Source organism: Chiloscyllium plagiosum, unplaced genomic scaffold (assembly GCF_037043375.1).
Source record: "Chiloscyllium plagiosum isolate Xiang-an unplaced genomic scaffold, Cpla_swu_hap1 HiC_scaffold_21, whole genome shotgun sequence".
NCBI classification, from domain to species: domain Eukaryota; kingdom Metazoa; phylum Chordata; class Chondrichthyes; order Orectolobiformes; family Hemiscylliidae; genus Chiloscyllium; species Chiloscyllium plagiosum.
The window spans coordinates 101001541-101022130 of record NW_028270159.1 but is presented as its reverse complement, the minus strand read 5'-3'; the positions used below and the strand labels follow the sequence as shown (position 1 = coordinate 101022130).

The following is a 20590-nucleotide window of genomic DNA, read 5'->3' as shown; positions in this document are numbered from 1 at the left end:
TAAAATGAAGATGATTGAGCATAATTCTGATTTTCATCATTAGTGTTACATCCCCCACCCCCACCCCCACTTTCTGCTCCCATAACTTCGATTACATCATGATCCCAAATTACTGGACTTTAAAATATCGAATTAAGAATTAATAGATTGGGAAACGAAGAATAATGTACAGATCTTCAGTGTAAGATTACACCCATTGAAAGGATGTTTATTTTCTACTTCTGTCTAAGTGCTCTAACTAACTCCCACAACAACTGTGTTCTTGGATCATTTAAAATCATCTATGGCTGCAACCCCATTATGAAACACGTTAATTAATTTACTTCGAGAAGAAGGAGCCAAAGTCATTCCCAAAAATTCATAACGAGGAAAATTTAACTTCGTTCTGGTGTTACGTGCGCCACTGACACGGTCAAATTTATATTGTCCATCCCTCATTAGTCTCGGGAAGATTTTTGAGAATTGTTGCTGCCCTTGGGATCCGGACATACAACAGTTAGGGAGAGAGTTCTTGGAGTTTGATACCTCGACAGGGAGGGAACGGTAATGGACGGTGAAAGTGCATGAGAGAGTTAGAGAGGTTTCCAGAACTGAAACAGGACCTTCGGCCCAAATTGTCAAAATCGATCAGCTTTCTCATATAATCAAGTCCCATTTATTTGCATTTCTTCCCTATCTCCACATAGATATCGCATCCATGTATCTATTCAAAAGTTTCTGAAATGAGAACATTGTTCTCGCCTCCATTGTTACTGCTGGCAGCCTTTCCAGACAATCACCAACCTCTGTGTGAATAAATTGATCCTCGGTACACTTTCATGTCTCTACCGTCTCATCTTAAATCTATGCCCGCGAGTTTTAGACTCCCTAGTGGTAAGGGCACATTTGGAGTGCTGACTGCAGTTCTTTTCACTCCAATATAGAAAGAACATAATTAAAATACTAAGTTCTGAAAAGCTTTAGTCTGATGCTATCTGAACTGGAAATGTGTGAAAAGGAGGGAAAGTCGGGGTGGGCGGGGGACCTGATGGAAGTCTATAAATTCATGAAATGTACAGGTAAGGTAGATAGCTAACAACTTTCCCCATGGTGGAGGATATTGCAGTTAACATAATCCCCATGAAATTAAAAAACGACACTGGAAATTAAAAATCTTCAAATTTAAATATATTTTCATGTCCTTCTAAATGCATTTTAAATAAGGATACAGCTATTTTGGGAGCGATAATGCTCCTGCACTGTAACTAAATATGTAAGAAGGTCATCCATTCTCTCTCCAAGTGTGCATATCCTGGTGGGGAGTGAGTGAGCTGTTGATCATGCATCTACTGCCCATACTTTTCAAGTTTCTACCCTTTCGGGTTTGGAAAGTGCTCCCCTGGTTTGTTTTTGTGCATCTTCTAGCTGCGAGTCAGTGCTGTCCCTGTGCATAATTAATGAAGGTAATGAGTTCTGAAACGTCACACGTGCAGTGCCAATCAAGCTGGCCACTTTCTCCTGGATGATGCCGACTACTTGAGTTTTGTGAGAGACGCACTCACCTCAGCAAGTGTGGAGTCTGCCATCGCATGCAGACATGGGTAGAATGTGCAAAGTCCGTAGAGTCAGTTGCCTAATGGTGGAATCGAGACCGGTCCTTGGCACTGTGAGGCAGCAATGCTAATCACTGAGCCACCGACAAAATCCTTAGAAGCAACCTTGTAAAGCATGAACTGAGGCTTATTGGATCTTGCTCATGTGAAGCAGCTAAGAATGTTTTGCGTTTTTATGAAGGCTATACTAAAGCTAATTACTTTTGTTACCTTGATACGGTAAGATGCTTAAGTAGAATAAAGTTGAAGTAAAGTAAAAATAATGGAGGGAGTTGTTCTGTTCCATACATGCTTCGGAGCTCCATGCACAATAAAGTCAATGAAAGTAAGCAATTCTTTGTACTTTTTGTGTGTTTTAAGACAATACTTTTTCTATACTTACTTTAACTATACAAGGAAATTCGACACTTCAGAGTCAGTGATATTTGGGATGTACGTATTGAATTCGAAAATAATGAATGCATCCACGATCACCATGACGACACTGATCATGTTTCTCAACGCCAGGCACGTCCGCACATTAAAATAATAAGCAATAACGTATTTATATATCCAATCTCCCTGATAACCATCCCATAACCATTGGCTGTTTGCGTGAAAGCAATGGAGACAAGCCCAAAAGGTGAGGATTATGTTGCCAACCATTGCAATAGAAAAATATGCATTGTTCTAGGAGAGAGCATTTGATGTATAACAAATTGACAGAATTGTGACGATGCAGAAAGTGGCCATTCGGCACATTGTGTCTGCATGATTCTATCACTCAGTACCAACATCTGTCATTCCACCCATATCTCTCCACATCCAAATACCAATCCCGTGCTGCCTTTGTCGGTCCCAACTGAATCTGCCTCCATCACAATTCTGCACAGTGTGTTACATTCTGTAACTACGGGTTTCATGAAAAAGTACCTTTGCTGTCAAATCGCACTGCTTCGTTTGCACATTATTTTTAATCCATGGACTCTCTTGTGAGCAGGAACGACTTCTCCCTCTCTACTCTGTGAAACTCTCTCTTGATTTTGTGAACCTCTGTCCCATCTCCTTTTCAGCTTTCATCTCTCCAAGGAGACCAGTTTCAACCTTTTCAAACTATGCTCATCTGGAACCAATCTTGTACATCGCCCCTCCTACTGATAAAGAAATTCTACAGCGCATGTCGAGGCCATTCGGCCCAACAAGTCTGCACTGACCCTCTGAACAGCAACCCTCCCACACCCTACACCTGTCGCTCTAATCCACCAAGGATGCACATCCCTGCTCTCAATGGACAAATTAGCATGGCCTACCGGACCTAAACTGCATGTTTCTGGACATCGGGAGGTAACCGGAGCACCCAAAGGAAACCCACGCCGATAAAGGGAGATTATGCAAACGCCATAAAATCGAGATTGGAATCAAATGTGGACCCAAACAATATAAGGCAGCAGTACTAGGCAATGTGTCACTCCAAATCGAGTCTAGTAGCCCCCATCAAGTCTGCACTGACCTTCCAAATAGCATTCCACATTGTCCCCGTAATCCCACATTTTCCATGATCAATCCATGTCAGCTGCACACCTCAGGACACCAAGGGTCAATTCACCACGGCCAATCCGCCTCGTTTGGACATTGTTGGACTGAGTGGAAACCGATGCAAACACGTGGGAGGATGTGCAAACTACACACAGACAGTCTTCCGAGGTGAAATTCGAAACCAGGTCCCCAGCACTAAGCGGCAGCATTGCTAACTACTGAGCCACTGTCCCTCCAACACTTTCTATTTCCTGGAGCGTTTATTTTCTTACGTGCCACATCTGCAATTCTTTCTTTTACATTCTTGCAAATATAACAAGATTGCACATAAATTCAAGACATCAACGGCCTATTTTAACATTCTGCATTAATGTGACATGGAAATGCAGAAGAATACACTGCAGGCGGTTCAGTACCAAACATTTTACAGATTTTATCCTGTCATGTGCTATTTTACTATAGTCTGTCTTAATTTATAGTGATGACGTTGTTTGCGCCATTGACTTTATCACCTCAGAAAAAAAAATTGAACATTAGCACAATAATGGTAACTTTTAAAACTTTCATACAGCAAAACTCCAGTATAGGTGTACTTACAGAGTGTGCACTTGAGATTGTTTCTAGTGTATATGAGAATGTCCCGCAGAACATAATTTGAAATGGAAAGCCGGCATATCAATTTTACTTCACCAAACGCGTTCACAATGATGCTAAGTATCTCAAACTATGGGTTCTCCCTTCCATTTTATTTCTTGACTTTGACTCGGTTGTAACTCATCTCAACAAACAAGAAACAGAAATTCCTGGAGAAACGCAACAAGTCTCATTACAGATGACTCTCTGGTTTTGTCTTTTTATTAGATCTGCAGCAAAACCTGTTTCTTGTTTGTGTTGGATCACAGCAATTTCTGCTTTCTCTTTGCTCCAGATTTCCAACCATCTCTGCTTTTATTTCTTTCAAATTTGCAACAATGTCTGTTGTTTTTGGTTTCATATTTCCAGCTATTCTTGGTTCTATTTGCATTCAATCTCCAACAATTTCAAATCCTATTTGTCTGAGATCGCCAGCAATGCTCTTTCAGTTTCAGATCTTCAGCTATTTCTCCTTTACTTTGTTTCAAATCTCCAGCAGATTACGTTTTTATTTATTTCAGTTCTCCAGCAATTTCTGTTTTACTTTGTTTCGGGTATATAGTCATTTTGTTTTTATTTGTTTCAGATATCGAGCAATTTTTTTATCTGATCTCAAGCATTTTCGGGTTTTATTTGTGTCAGATCTCCAGCAATTCTTCTTTTTATCTGTTTCAAATCTCAAGTGATTTCTCATTTCGATTGGTTCGAATTGCCAGCAGTTTTTGCTTTTATTTGTTTCAGATCACCATCAGTTCTTCTTCTTAATTGTTTCTTATTCCGGCTTTTGCTGTTTTAGTTTGCATCAGTTCTCCAGTAATTTCTGTCCTAATTTGTTTCGGATACCAGCAAATTTTGTTTTTAATTGTTTCAGATTTCCAGTGAGTTCTGTTTTTTTTTATTCAGATGCAAAGCAGTTTCTGCATTTTGTTGTTTTGGATCTGCAGAAATGTCTGTTTTTGTTCAGATGAGATCTTTTGTATTTGCAATTCTTCATTTTATTTTTCTCCCTGTCTCTCAACGAAATGTCTTGAAGCAAGATGTTATTTTCTCTATCTGGATTCGTGTCCACAATTAGATTAAGAAATAAAGGGGCATGCAGTAAGTAACTGGGAGAAAGCACAATACTGCAGACAATGGAAACAATTCGAGTAAAGTGCTGAAACCTAAACAGAGAATGTTCCAGCACAATCTGAATATCTTCACGAAAGTGTGGCAGGTCGAACTAAGCTGTTTTTTGGGATGAAAACACGCTGACTTTTGATCAGAAAGTTCCACGATTATTTTCTAAACTGAAGTAGGAAACCGTATCTCCTAACTAGCATTTTTTTTCACGCTTCAACAGTTCACTTCGCAAACCCAAACCAAGTTTTGTACAGATGGTTCTTGTAAAACGCAATGGTGGACTTATTGTGCAACATCTCTAATAGAAAAATCGCACATGAGAAACACCGCTTAAAATGTTGGTGATGTAAACACGTTCCAGCCAGCACACATTATATAAGGTTATTTCCAAACAGTGCTGCCAATTTGTCAATCGTGTTGCAGTGATTTCACGTTACCGAAACAAACAGGACAATATTGGGTCCAAGTAAGGAAATGAGCTGCTTCTCAGTTCACTGTGAATATGACACGAACAACTTGGTTTGGGTTTTCGAAATAAAATATTGAAACATGTGAAACAATGCCACTTAGAAATATGTTTAAACTTGAAGATAACTGAGACAGAATATCACAACAGTACGTAAAGAACTGCAGATGCTGAAATTCTCAAACAAGATCAGAAGCAGCTGGAGAAACTCTGCAGTTCTGGCAGCCTCAGAAGAAAGAAAACAGAGTCACGGAACCCGAAACTAAGACATTGCAAAATTCGAAGATTCAACTTTGAATTGAATTTCAATATGATTTGGGACATGATTGCCATGGTGATCGTTGGCATTTTCTCTGTGCGTGAGAAACCTACACGAAGTTTGATGTGAACAGACATAAAAGTGCTTACAAAGTATTGGAGTTATTTCCTTGCAAGAACAAAACTGAATGTCATTGTAACATTAAACATGTAATCTATTCGGTTCCAATCTTCCCATTCCTTCTAACATGTTTTGCTTCAAATTACGAAGAACCTTACCGACAAACTGCCGCACCAATGTGTCCCGAATATCCTTGCTATGGATAGCGTGTTCTGAAATGCTGGCATCCAATTCAATATGCACCAATTGAGTACATCCAGCACTCCTAAGCCAATCTCAATGACCTAAAGGACACAAAATTAAGGTTGAGCAAAGTATGTGCATTCAAAGAAGGAGTTAACTGCTCGTGGGAATGAGGTGAACAGAAGAGCCCCTGAACAGATAAAACTCCCTGAATTCGATTAGATTATTGACCCAGTTAGAGTTAGCCAACGAGTTGCCGTCAACTTTGCACATGTAGGAGGCAATATATTCACATTACACAATCTTCAGCAAATGAGCATCTCCAACAAAAACAAATTCAATCATCAGCCCAACATTTCCATCCTCAAATCTACAGGTCTTCATATCCTGAGAATATCATTATGAAGAAACTGGATTGAACCATTCTATTGATTCCATGCCTGGCAGAGCAGGGTGAGAGTGGCTCAGAATCACTCACGTCCTCTCTCTGTAATCCCTGTCCAACATCTACAAGGTCAGCTAAGGAGTGTCGTGAAAGTCTCTCGAATTTCTTGAATGAGCACTACTCTAAAAACACGCGAGACAGTTGGAACATACACAAATAATTATGTCTGCTTGATTGGCATCCGAACAGCTAAATTCAAAATTCACTACCTTCACCACTAATGCACAGAGACACAACTGAGTAGCATTTGCAAAATGCCCTGCAGTTACTGACCCAAATTTTATTATATCTTTGATTATTTGGTGGGTGTGGACATCTCTGGCTAATCCAGGTAACTGCAAAGAAAAAACCTAAATGGAAGAAAGCAGAATGCTGTGGACAATCAAAAGAAACTCAGTACGTGCTGAGCTTCTAAAAGAAATAGTTCGAGCAGCAGCATGAAGTGTCAGACAGAACTAAATATTTGTCGTGTGAAAAGCCGCTAGTTTTCAAACAGAAAATTCCACAGTTCATTTTGTAAAAAAAAAGAATTAGGAAACCAAGAACAAGAGAGGAGCAGAACAATGAAGGGTACAATCCCAGGAATAACCTGCCTCTCAGTTTACCATGAACATGGCATAAATATTTTGGTTTGTTTTCTCGAAGCAGAATGTTGGTCAAAATAGGAACAGGACAAGGTTGTTCGAGCCTGTACCACTATTCCACCACGGCTGATCCGATATTCCCAATATCCACCATGCTGCCCTTTCCCCATAACCTTTGATTCCCCTGTTTATCGAAACTCTATCTATCTAGGCCTTGAATATATGTTTGGGCTCTATCCCCTCAGCTCTCTGTGGCAATGAGTTGCAACGATTTATAACTATTAGAGAAAAGAAATTCCTCTTCATCTCAATTTTAAATTGGTGCCGCATAATTCTGACGATATGCTTTCTGGTACATGGCTCGCCCACGAGGGGAAACATTCTCTCAACATTTGCCCTGAAGAATCCAGGGTGTTTTAAACAGTGGTGGTGAGCTCCTTTGAAAAACTGCTGCGGTTCTTGGCTGTCGAGACACACATGCAGTGCGGCTATTAAGCGGTTCCCAGGATCTCGAGCCAGCTACAAATAAAACAAAAATTGGTGATGTACATCCAAGTAGAGCTGGTGTGTGAGACTGGGAGCAGAACTTGCACGTGCTGGTCCTCGCGTGTCTCATCTATCCTCGTCCTTTGAGCTCCTGTGCAATGAGAATTGTTAAGATCTTGTCGAAGCATCATTGATGTTTGTTATTTGTCCTCCATCTCCGCTGGGTCATGACCACCAGATGAAATGGTAACATTCTGGTCGGATCATTCACACTGGGTTTGTAGAAGTTAAAGATGAAAGCCCATCTCGGTATTCTGAAAGGGAACATTGAGAATGAACATTTAATATTGAGCTCAGCAAAGATGCCCACCGCCAGTATTGGCCGAGAAAGGAACAAAATATGTTTGTTCATTATTTGCTGCATTGTTGGCAATATTGAAATTATACCTGAGGAACTTTCATAAATGATGAATGGAACCAGTTTTCATATACTGTTTTAATGGGCTTTAATGAGATTCATTGCAGCGAGAAATGTTTTGATCGGAATGATCGCACTGGGGATAGCTGCCGATTCTCTCGTTCATCTATCTAAGTCAGGTTAAATCAATTACAAAACGTATTCAACCTTACACTCAGCGTTTTCAATTTCCCCATCTTGTATCTTTCATAAGATGATGGAACAACTCCTTCATTCAATCTCCCAGTGTCTTCTACTTTGCTGTACTGTTGGTTTATGACAAATCCAGGTTCCGTGTTCCGTAGATTGGCAATGTTTAGTGAACAAAAAAAAAAGAGTTTAATTGATGTTTGGAGGTGATCATGTTCTACAAAAAATTTTGTGCAATTAAATGATACAGATTGTAGTGTGCCGGATTGCTAACCAAGTTAGAGTGGAATTACAAGCATTTTTCAGTGAACACTGAAATATGTGTTTTGGGAGTTAATTAGAGTGCATTACTGTATATTGTATTTAATATCCTCTGTGAAATAATTCCGTTCTTCCATTTTTTTCACAAAATGATATTGCTGATTTTGATATTTCAATTCACTAAAACATTAGAGACTATATTTTTTAAAAAACTATTCTACAGACGGATGACTGGATTTGAGACTAATCGATTACATCTATTCCTAATGTATTTTTTCAACTGTGTGACAATTTTTGAGAAATTGTAAGCTTGCATACGAAAACATTATTTTTTTTTTGCAATTATAAAACTCCCCGAGACTTGCACGACATTTTACCACACCAGTTCAGACAAAAATGTCAGCGGGATTTAGTGTGTTTTCTTAAGTAACAAATAGGCACTGATAATCATACTGATGCAATATTTCAGCGAATTTTCATTATTTACGACTCTCTTGCGTCCTTTGTACTAAAACACGTGTAATTGCTTTGATGAAAGGAACAAAGACAGAAACTACTGGGCAAACTCAACATTTCTGGAAAGATAGCAGAACCAAAGAAGGATCATTTGAACATTGTCTCTGTTTTTCTCTCCCTGCAGAAGCTGCCAGACCTGCTGGGTTTCTCCAATTCCTTTTTTTTACAGATCTTCAGCATCGAATTTCTTTGTTTTATTTCAATATTAAGATGACCGATTAGATTGTTGAATACATTCCAACTATTCTATTGCGTTTACTAAACATCACATTCACAGCAAGGTCAGTATTTAAATTCTAAAACAAAACTGACTGGGTATAGCCCTGCTTGCGGTGCTGATACACAGTATGTTCAAAAAACGCCTCAAAAATAAATGATGAACAAAAGCAGAACAGCACAGGAACAGGCCCTTTTACCCTCCAAGTATGCACTGAAACATTTTGCCCTTTCACCCTAAAATTGACTTCACTTACAGGAGCCTTACACTCCACTGCTTTATTATTCATCTGGATGTTTCTTGAATGCTGCTATGCTTTCACGACCTCCGCTGACAGCGTGTTCCAGGCACTCGTCATTCTTCTAGTAAAACAACGTAACTCAAACATCTCTTTTAAAAGTACCTAAATCCCCTGACCTTGATCCTGTGTTCCCTATGAATCAACTCCTGCACCCTGGGCAAAAGTCTCATACTTCCTACTTTATCCATGATATTAACAATCTTATAAATATCTATCAGTAAGCCCCTCAAACTCCTGCATTCCAGTGAAAATAAATCCACTCCATCCGAAATTTCTTCACTGTTAATATCCCCCAGAGCAGGCAACATTCTGGCAACATTTTTCTGTACTGTTTGTAAAGTGTCCATAGCCTTCTGGCAGTGTTATAATTAGAACTGTCTGCAATATTCTAAGTCATAACATAACTTGTGTATCCTTACGCTTAATGCCCCTTCCAATGAGGGCAACTATGCAGATCAGTTTGGCGAAGGAAATAAACAACAAAAATTGCAGATTTGGAAATCAAAATGCACAAAGAAGATGTAATTCAAAATAAAATAGCTCATTCAGTCATAGGCAACGCTGGTGGCTTCAATTAACAAAACCTACAGATAACACGTTGTAAACAAAAGTAACATTGCAAAATAGTGGTCGGGCATTCACGATGTAACAAAATAGAATTACTGGGGAATCTCAGCAGCTCTGGCAGCAACTGTGGACAGTGAAACAAGCTCGATATTTCGAGTTTGTTTGTTTTATTTTAAGGTTGATCTTGTTTATCTCGTGATGGGTGCTGGAGGAGTCAACCCCAATGCGTAGTTTCTGCACAGGCGGCACAGTAGAGTAATGTCTTCATATTACAGACGGTACCAAGAAACAATAAAATACAGCTAAGTACTGAGATGCTGGCTATCTGAAACAAATAGAAATTTATCGAGATCAGAAACACATAAGAGCAGAAATTACAGGATGTAATAAAGCAAAGAACATCGGATACTGGAATTCTGTAACCAACAGTAATTGCAGTATATCTAAAACAAAGAAAAACAAAAACAAAACAGACGCTCTGCAAAAAAGTACAAAAGGTAGAGATTGCTGGAGATCATAAACAAACAAGAACCTATATCACTGGAAATCCGAAATAGACAAGAACCTATATCACTGGAGACCTGGGACAAACAAAAACAGAAAGCGTTGATAAAATTCAGGAGGTCTGGCAGCATCTGTGGAGAAAGAAAGTGTTAATATTCTTCGAGTCCAGCGACCCTTCTTCAGGAAGCATCTCACGTTAATTAATATTCATTCAGACCCCTTGTGGAAATTTTCCTGTTGTTCCCAGGTCGAAAATTGCAACTGTAACAAAAGAACTAAATGTACAATATGAAGAATGCAAAATTTCACCTTGGGTAACAGATCACCGATGTCCTCTTCTGGGTCAGATTGCAGTCCGATTTTGTTCAACCTCACACAGTCTCATGGGGTGGGAGCACATCTATTTCAAATAAGAGATTGGTTTGTCAACCTTATCTGTATTGTTGACTGGTGTAAACGTGGATTCGTTCAGCAGACGAAGTTGGTCACGAAAGAGTGTTCTTCACTGGTGAATACCTCACAATACAGAGATGAGGAGATGGTCTAAATATGTTATTTATGGAGTATTAATCCAGAGACCCAGATAATATTTTGTGGCCATCGCTTGAAATCCCCAGATAGCAGGTGGTGGAAGTTGAAATCAGCATAAATCCATGAGAAAATCAATCAAAAATAAGAGTCAAACGATGGCGACCAATCGATTGCCATAAAAACGAATATTGTTAACTGATGTCATTTGGGGAAAGCAATGTCCATCTGTACCTTGTCTGGCCGACATGCAACGCTGTACACTGATGGTTGTGGTTTTCTCTTGTTTGATTCTTGGGCAATTAGGAATGGACAATAAAGCTAGAGTCACCTACATCCCATAAACGAATTTTTAAAAATCTTTCCGTTGTATCAATACCAGGGAATTGCTTCTCAATCCGAAATAGAGGGAGCCAACCGAGATGTTAAGTATATGTCACAATAATTATCGTTTGTCCTCAGTCTCCAAATTCTACTTCGTGTGCTCAGGAATAATATATGATATGAATGTAAATATGTTGTTATAGCTCAGACCAACCCTCCCCGAAATATATTCAGATGGTATAGCCACAATGGTTTTTTTATTTTAAAATTAAATGTACAGTTTTGCATTCCAGATGTAATTCGATTGGTCTAACTATTAACTTTAAATAAAACTTGCTTTAACGTTAAACTATAATTAACGTACAGACAAAATAGAAAAAAAATGACTTCCTTTATCTATAACACTGTTGAAATGCTTACTAAAATAATTGATTAGTTGATTGATTAATTGATTAATATTAATTTACTGTTTGACTATAAGACCATAAGACCATAAGACATAGGAGGGGAAGTTAGGCCATTCGGCCCATCGAGTCCACTCCGCCATTCAATCATGGCTGATGGGCATTTCAACTCCACTTACCCGCATTCTCCCCGTAGCTCATAAACCCCATGGTTGCATTCCATAAACAGACCTTTGTCAAAGGAAAGTTCAGAAAAATGCATTGTCTCACTTGCAAGGCTACCAACTGGAAGAGAGCTCCAGCTTTTAGCTGTAATACAGACAGTAATAAGAGCTTATGTGCCCAGCTTTAAGAAACTGCAGGATGTTAAAACGAAAACTCCTGATTCCTTGGAAGATTGACCCCACCCATTCAGGCTGCTTCTATTGTTCAAAATTTGAATGAAAGAACTCCACGTACTCAGAAACCGATTAATCCTTTGGCTTTGAGCAGACTGCTCAATAATTTTGTCTCAGGCATTCTTCATAAGAACGAGAACAAAATGAATGACTTAAAGCCACAGCATAGTCACATTATGATGCAAGACTGTGGCATGTGGAATTTCCTGGACACGTGTTCCCAATGAGTATCAGGTATGCAGCAAGTACTTGAAGTCCAAGCATCTTCCCTCAGAATCTTTAAGCTGGATGCTAAACCCTGGACCAAGATGAGGTAAAAATGCGTGTGTCTGAATGAAAGGGTCCTTTGCCTCGGATAGGGGAGTTTAATACGAGAGAGCATAATTTTCAGGTGAGAGGTGAAAGATTCAAAAAGGACGGGGGCAACATTTTTACACAAAGTATGTTTTTTCTGTTAAATGAACTATTAGAGAAAGTGGTATCTGCAAGTACAGTTACACCGTTTAAAAGTCACTTAGAAAAGTTCATGAAGAGGGAAGTTTTGGAGGTACATGGACCAAAGCCAGGCAGGTGGGTCTAGTTTAGATTGGGATTATGGCTCCAACCATAACAAGGACAGAACCGCCCCTGGTGCTCACCTTCCACCCTATCAACCGTCGAATAAACCAAATCATCTGCCGACATTTCTGGCACCTCCAAACGTACCCCACCACCAGGGATATATTTGCCTCCCCACCCCTTTCCGCCTTCCGCAAAGACCGTTCCCTCCATGACTACCTGATCAGGGCCACGCCGACCAACAACTCACCCTCCTGTCCTGGCACCTTCCCCTGCCACCGCAAGAATTGTAAAACCTGCGCCCACACCTCCTCCCTCACCTCCATCCAAGGCCCTCAAGGAGCCTTCCACATCCATCAAAGTTTTACCTGCACATCCACCAATATCATTTATTGTATCCGTTGCTCCCGATGTGGTATCCTCTACAGAGCGCTTTAGGGAACATCTCTGGGACACCCGCACCAATCAACCACACCGCCCTGTGGCCCAACATTTCAACTCCCCCTCCCACTCAGCGGAGGACATGGAAGTCATTGGCCTCCTTCACCATCACTTCCTCAGCACCCGACGCCTGGAGGAAGAATGTCTCATCTTCTGCCTCGGAACACTTCAACCCCAGGGCATCAATGTGGACTTCACCAGTTTCCTCATTTCCCCTCCCCCCACGCCAGCTCCAAACTACGAGCTCAGCACTGTCCCCATGTCTTGTCCTACCTACCTATCTTCCTTTCCATCTATCCAATCCACCCTGCTCTCTGACCTATCACCTTCATCCCCACCCCCATCCACCCATTGTACTCTTTGATACCTTCCCCCACCCTTCTCCCCGACCCTCTTCTCATTTATCTCTCCACGCTTCAGGCACTCTGCCTGTATTCCTGATGAAGGTCTTTTGCCCGAAACATTGATTTTCCTGCTCCTTGGATGCTGTCTGAACTGCTGTGGTTTTCCAGCACCACTCTAGTCCAGACTGGGGTATGCTTGGAACGGTTTGATTAAAGGGTCTGTTTCTATCCTGTCAGTCTCTGTGAGTCTTTGTCCTGAACCATGCTGAGGCCATTACTACAGCCGGTCATAGGACTGAGGATGTAAAGAGATTAAGTGATGTGCAAACAAAGCGGGGGAATGTGAGAAATGTTTTCACTGTGCTAGTTGATAGGGCATGCAATGCACTACCTGGTGGAGGCAGGTTCAGTTGAGGTCGCCTATCCATATTGCAGAGACAGAGAGACAGGGAGACACAGAGAGAGAGAGAGAGAAAGAGAGAGAGAGGAAAGAGAGTGAGAGAGACGGGTTGGCAAGAAATTAAAGTGTCGGTATGAGACTGAAAATGAAAATTCCACCGACTAGTTTAGGATTGGATGACTACATTATTCGAAGTGACATAATGACAACTTTTATTTTCCATTTCTTGAACAGCTACCTTTCTTCATGGCAACTTTTATTGTTGAAACCTGCTCATTTCTTTTGCAACTTCTCTAAAACTGAAATAGTATCATCAAACAGGAACATGGGGATTAGAACTCACCTCCTCTGGGTTTTAAAACGTGGACAGCGAGTTATTAACTGTTGAAACTGAATTACTACCTACTTCAACAAACAGCAGAACACAGAAACAGTCGTGACCACGGCTATGAGCTCTCCGTACACAAAGTATACCTAGTATCTGTAAACGTGTTTCAGCTTCAATAAGACTCATGGGGCTGTGTAAGTTGTCATATACATGGATATGCATCTGGGCCAAATGTGGTGAACAACTTGTTCAGTCAACGCTTGATTTTAGCAGCACGCTGTACACTTAATTCTTTGATGAGGGAACCATACTTTTTTATTCATTTGATACCAGAGTTGAAGCAATCCGTCCCCAGGTACTGACAGAAATCGATCTTTTCTTTTGATTTGGCATTAAAACAAAATGTGATATTAATGCCAACATTGGACCAATGAAACAAATTGACTTCTTCTGTGCCTGAAGTATTATGTAGAGCTTTTATCCCCATACTAGAGAAGAGATGGAGTTACATTGGAGACAGTTCATTCATTTGTCTTATGAAGAGAGATTGAACAATTTAGGCCTGAACTCATTGGAGTTCAGAAGACAGGGAGGTGACCTAATTGAGATTTCTAATATGCAAAAGGAGATTAAGAACGTCGGTGCAGAGAGGATGCTTTCTCATGTGGGAAATCCTAGAATGAGAGGTAATAGTTCAGAATAATGGGTAGCAGATATAAAACTGAGATGAGGAGGAATGGCTTCACTCAAAACGGTCGTGAATCCGTGGAGTTCGCTTCCCCAGAGACCAGTGCTTCGATATTGCGTAGATTTGAGAAGGAGATAAGCAGGATTTCGATTTGTAACAGGTTAAAGATTATAGGGAGTGGACAGGAAAGTAGAGAGGAGGGCCGAGACGAATTCAGCCATGGTTGTCTTGAATTGCAGAATAAGCTGGAGAGGCTGAATGGCCTAGTCCTGTTCCTGGTTCTTATTTAATTTTATACTTGGTCTGTCTAGGAATGGTCTGAACTACTTAAGTAAACGCGGCAATCTTCAAATCATAGATATTTCGAACCAATTTATAATCTCAGCACAAATAATGAGTGGCTGATATCGAGGGAAGAAACATTCACATTGACAGCACATTGTTCATTTAACCCGGTACATTGAAGATGTGCAGTTTCTATACGAACGGGTTGTGGTTTTGTTGATATTGACAACAGGTTGAATCTACATACACACATGCAGTACAATGTCAGTGGCAACTTTTGAGGAAATGAGATCCATTGACCAATATTGTTTGTTCGTGGCTAAAACTCGGTGGTTATTTTCTCCACTGAAGCAGAGTGAAGCCTAGAACAGGAAGAAAACTGGGGCATCTGCTGTCTCTCTTTCTCAAAGCATGTAGTTTTTTTATGAGAATAATTTTTACACCATTTCTCACAAGCACACGGGTCAACATAACTTCCCAAACTAAGCGGAAAGCAAGGGAAACATCTCTAAAGAGCACCAGACGACAAAACAAAACCTTTAAAAAGCTGACGTTGTTAGAATACTGAGCTAATCGTTGCACTGTTCTCAATTGAATTCAATTATTTTCAGGTTTTTAGTCAAGTATAAGGAGGAGCGTGGCCTATGGTTCAGTTATAGCACCACTAATGAGACTATCAGATCATACGAAATGGGAACAGAGGTAGGCCATTCAGCTCCTCGAGATTGCTGAACCATTCAATAGACCATGGATGATCTCACAATACTCATGTTCACATTCCTTCTTTTTCCTTAGAAAACTTGATTTCCCCGACGATCGTGAATCTATCTCAGCAGCACTCTCTGTGGCAAGTCGATTGCAAGTCTGACAATCCTCCAAGTGAAGAAAATCCGCCTTATCTCAGTATTAAACTGATGTTCCTTTATTCTGACACGATGTCCTTTTGTCCTTGACTCTGTCGGAGGGGAAGCATCCTATCAACATCAATCTTGTTTAGCCCCTTAATTCTGCATGTTTCAGTGAGATCACTCCTCTTTCTTTCCCATTATGTGAGATGTTAATGTCCTTTTATATTTCAATGTTATTTTGCTTACAGTGCTGCCTCTCTGGCATTCTCGTTCTCGGTGAATTCTGAATTCAATCGTATGCCTTCTCTCAGATTTAACAGCTCTTTCATTTGATAATTCTGTATCCTGTTTCCAAATCCTTCCATCTACCTTCCAACTGTTCCATTTCTTCATCAGTCAGCCATTTTAAGTTTCTTCACCGTATGCATCACTGCAGGTAATAGAGAATTATGCACTCCCACCTGCTGTTGTACAGCTCATCTGTGTTAATCATGAAACATCTTCAGCTCATTAACCGTGTTTACTTCTGCATGAAACAACTTTTTTTAAATTTGAGTAACAAACAAGTGTTCACTTGAATAATAAACGTGAGTTAGTAACTGTCATAAATGACTGTTCATTTGTATAGTAAACCTGCATCCACTCGTGGAATAAATGTGCTATTTTTTTCCGCAATAAATATATGTTCATTAATGTAATAGAGATGTATTTATCCATATTGTAGAAGTGTGCTAATTTGTGTAACAAGCTCATGTATTTTTGGGAAATACATTCTTGTTCAGATTTCCAGCATCTGCAGTTCTCAGTTTTATACAGACACAATGCATTCTATCTAAATCTGTAAAGATACGAGTCCTTCAAAGCAGTTCCATCAAGGGGTTGATTCTCATAAGTGTCCCCACAATGTGTACACAAGCATGTGGACAGAACTGACAATCCCTCCTTCATTCTTTTCCTGTAGACAAATCATGTCATGTTGGAATCCATTCCAAACTTTTCAATACTTCCTCAGAGAATTGAATGTGTGACAATCTGAAAAATACATCACAAAATAATTACCAACAACGAGCAGCTTCTGAGTACGCTCTTGTTAAAAAATAACAAGTGACTGTTTTTACTTTGCTTTAAGAAAATCTATTAGTTTTCCATGAGCAATAGCCAGCACTAGGCAGTACAAAGTTCACTGAAAGTGTTGTCACATTTAGACAGGAAGGCGAGGAAGGCTTAGAACACACTTGCCTTCATTGGTCACAGCATTGAGTGCAGGAGTTGGTTTTACATAAGGATTTACAAGGCTGTCACCGGGATTGTTGCGTTTGAGTGCTCAGTAGATAGGCTGGGAGTTTTCTCTATATAGCGTTGGAGGCTGAGGGCTGACCATATGGAGAATGATAAAACCACGAGCAGAAATAAGGTGATTAGCCCGGGTCTTTTCCCCAGGGTAGGGGAGTCCAAAACGAGAGGACATAGTGTTATGGTGAGAGATGAAATATTTAAAAAGGACCTGAGGTGCAACGTTTTCACACAGAGTGTGGTGCAGTAATGGAATGAGCTGCCAGAGGATGTGGTGGAGGCTGCTGAAATTATAATATTTAAAATATAGTCTGACAGGTGCACGGATAGGAAAGGTTTAGCCAGTTATGGGCTAAATGCAAGTAAATAGGAGTAGTTCCGTTCAGGATATCTTATCGACATGGGCAAATTCGGCCGATGTGTCAGCTTCCAGGCTGTATGACTCTCTGACTCTTTGTACAAAGCTGCTGAATTTTCGACAACAATGCCCACATTCAATGTGACTGAAGACTCACGTTTCAATGAATGAATGGAATGTGCTTTTGCAAAGACGAAGCAGCTCCTCCCCTGGGGACTGAAGGACAGCTCTGAGACATATGTTCACAATCAGAATAAACTACCTCGATGTTACATCGGTTGAAGAATTTGTTGGATGGAGCTCATGGTATTTGAGTAGATAGCATTATTGCTGGCAGATTCCAGATTCTGCTTTTGTTCTTGCATTATGATGTATGAACGGCAACGCTTCTCCATATTTGGAATTAAGCGTGATACTGTAATTAGTTTGTTCATTTACAGAAATTTGAAAATAGCAACAAAGCTGAGCAATTCTGGAGCTCGACCTCCCCAAGGAGCTTCCACACTGTATAAGGCAGCGACGCTGGAAATGCATTAGCTCAGAATTTCAAACAAGGAGCTTGTCAATGAAGAGACAGACAATTCGCCCAGAAAAATGCTTCGACCAATTGAACACGTAGAGAAGATATTCGACACCATCCTTGCTTTTATTGACATCCCTGGTATGGTAAAATTATAATTAAACTAGTTTTAATCTGCTGCTGAGCTGCTCTCTGCCTTTAACATTTGGACAATTTTTTTCCCAGCTCACTGACTGGTCAGCCTTATCCAGAAACCAGAACTGTGATAGCAATTCACTGAACAGCACTGTCGGCAGAATATCCACTGATAAACAGTCCCAATTTCACTGTTCAGAGAGAACAAATCTTGGCAGACTTCCCTCCTGATCCCTGTACATTCAGACATTTGTCATGTACAGATGTGTAGATTATCACTGTAAATATCACAGCAGTGCTAACACTCACACGTTGTCACTGAGCGAACCCTGGAGGTACTGTTATGCTGCACTTGGGCGGCACAGAGGGGAAATGTGTCTAGGTGGGTTATTCTTCGGAGGGTCGGTGTTGACTAGTTGGGTCGAAGCATCTGTTTCCACACTGTATGGAATCTAATCGAATCTAACTTGAGTAAGATACATGGCGTAGTCTTGTTTGAAATCTTATGCACGTTCTGATTACCCGTTTCCTGAATAAAATCCGAAAGAAATGGAAGCAGATGTTGCTGGAAAAGTTCGTCAGGTCTGGCAGCATCTGTGAAGAAAAATCAGAGTTAACATTTCGGATCTGGTTCTGAGGAAGGGTCAATGGGCCCGAAACGCTAACGGTGATTCTTCTTCACAGATGTGTGCAGAACTGCTGAGATTCTACAGCAACGTCCGATTTTGCTTTGGACATGTTTCCTTTATCTGTTGCGGCTCCAATCAGGATTTGGTCCAATGTGAAGAGTAGATCACTTGAAACATGGAGAAGGGGTAAATTTGGTTTATTGACAGTCTAATCGCCAGTCTTATGACAGTCTTGAGAGCAAGATTGCTAATAGGTTTCTGTGCCTGCCAGATTGGAGCTGGGAGCTGAAGTAATCTGTTAAATTCACTCAGTCACCTTAAAGTCAGACAAATCTCAGGTCTCCTTCTGCTCTCCTAGGTGGGACGTGAGGTCAGTCTCTGGCTAAATTCCGCAATCTCTAGAGTGATTGTCTTGGAAGACAATGTGAGGATGGTGTGGAAACATTAATTTCAACCTCACTCAAATCCAATCACTTGCACTTACAGGGTGTGCAGGATTGTTTTGGTAAATTGGTATTCTTGATTTTTGGAACAGGCATGGAGAATAACTGATCAGAATTTCATTAGGTCTTTTCCAATTTTTCTTCCACAGTTAATATGCTGGTGATTGCTCTCCTTTCCCTGGGAAAGTGTGGTGTATCCCCTTGCACTACTCGCTACCTGGTGGTTATGGCCGCTTCCGATCTGATGGTCATTATCACTGACATTATACTGACGAGTTTTCGCTTTTATTATTACCCACGGTCTTTCCTGTCCCTCACTCCAGTGTGTAGTGTTATTGGGGCCCTGTTTCGTGCAGCAAGAGACTGTTCTGTCTGGTTCACTGTCACTTTCTCCTTTGACAGATTTGTGACCATATGTTGTCAGAAGCTGAAAGCAAAATATTGCACCGAGAAAACGGCGACTGTGGTTATCGCAACAACCTGCTCCCTGTTCTGTTTGAAAAACATCCTCTTCTATTTTGCCTATAAACCTTGGGTGATAATCAACAATATGCCATTCTCCTGTGAAACAAAGTCAAGTTACTATACTGAGACTTGGTGGATGGCATTAGATTCGCTTGATGTGGTTTTAACCCCTTTACTGCCATTCGTTTTAATTCTCTTGCTCAATGCTGTGACAGTCAGACACATTGTGGTGACGAGTCGAGCCCGGAAGAGACTGAAGGTTGACAGCAATGGAGAGGATCGCAGAGACCCAGAGATGGAGAGCAGAAGGAAGTCTGTGATTTTGCACTTCACCATATCTGGGAGTTTCATCCTCCTGTGGTTAATCAATGTTGCAGATTTCTTACTTTATGTCATTCAAGGAATCAATCCTGATGATTACCCACCCTTTCTATATCACTTCGGTATTATTGGTTTCATGCTCCAGAGGCTAAGTTGTTGCACAAACACATTTATTTATGCAGCGACATTGTCTAGGTTCAGGGCAAAAATCAGTAATGCAGTAAACGACCTGATTGCACAAATTCCTTGTGCTATGAATAAATAAAACTCCTCAGTGATACCCACAGGTGGGTTATTTTTATCCAGACCATGGAATGACTTTTTTTTAAAATTCACTCGTGGAATGTGGGCGTCGCTGGCTGGGTCAACATTTATTACCCACCCCTGAATGCCCTCCCTTGCGAAGTTGGTAGTGAGCTGCCTTTTTGAAACACTGAAGTCCACGGGATACACATCAACGAAAATTTTGTTAGAGTAGAAATTCTTGGATCTTGACCCAGCA

At 40.6% G+C, this 20590-nt stretch overlaps 1 protein-coding gene across 1 annotated transcript; it reads left to right on the top strand.

The window, feature by feature from the left end:
• The first annotated feature begins 18169 nt into the window (after window positions 1-18169).
• Window positions 18170-20353, top strand: LOC122544115 (putative G protein-coupled receptor 139). The gene is made up of 2 exons (XM_043683154.2): window positions 18170-18236; window positions 19452-20353. The coding sequence occupies exons 1-2, from the start codon at window positions 18170-18172 to the stop codon at window positions 20351-20353; spliced, it is 969 nt and encodes a 322-aa protein (XP_043539089.2).
• Window positions 20354-20590: the final 237 nt, after the last annotated feature.

Bases quoted from the DNA above. Each gene is read 5' to 3' on its own strand.
- LOC122544115 (XM_043683154.2), top strand. From the start codon at position 18,170: ATGCTTCGACCAATTGAACACGTAGAGAAGATATTCGACACCATCCTT. The intron at 18,237-19,451 runs GTATGGTAAAAT...TTTCTTCCACAG, and splicing joins TGCTTTTATTGACATCCCTG to TTAATATGCTGGTGATTGCT.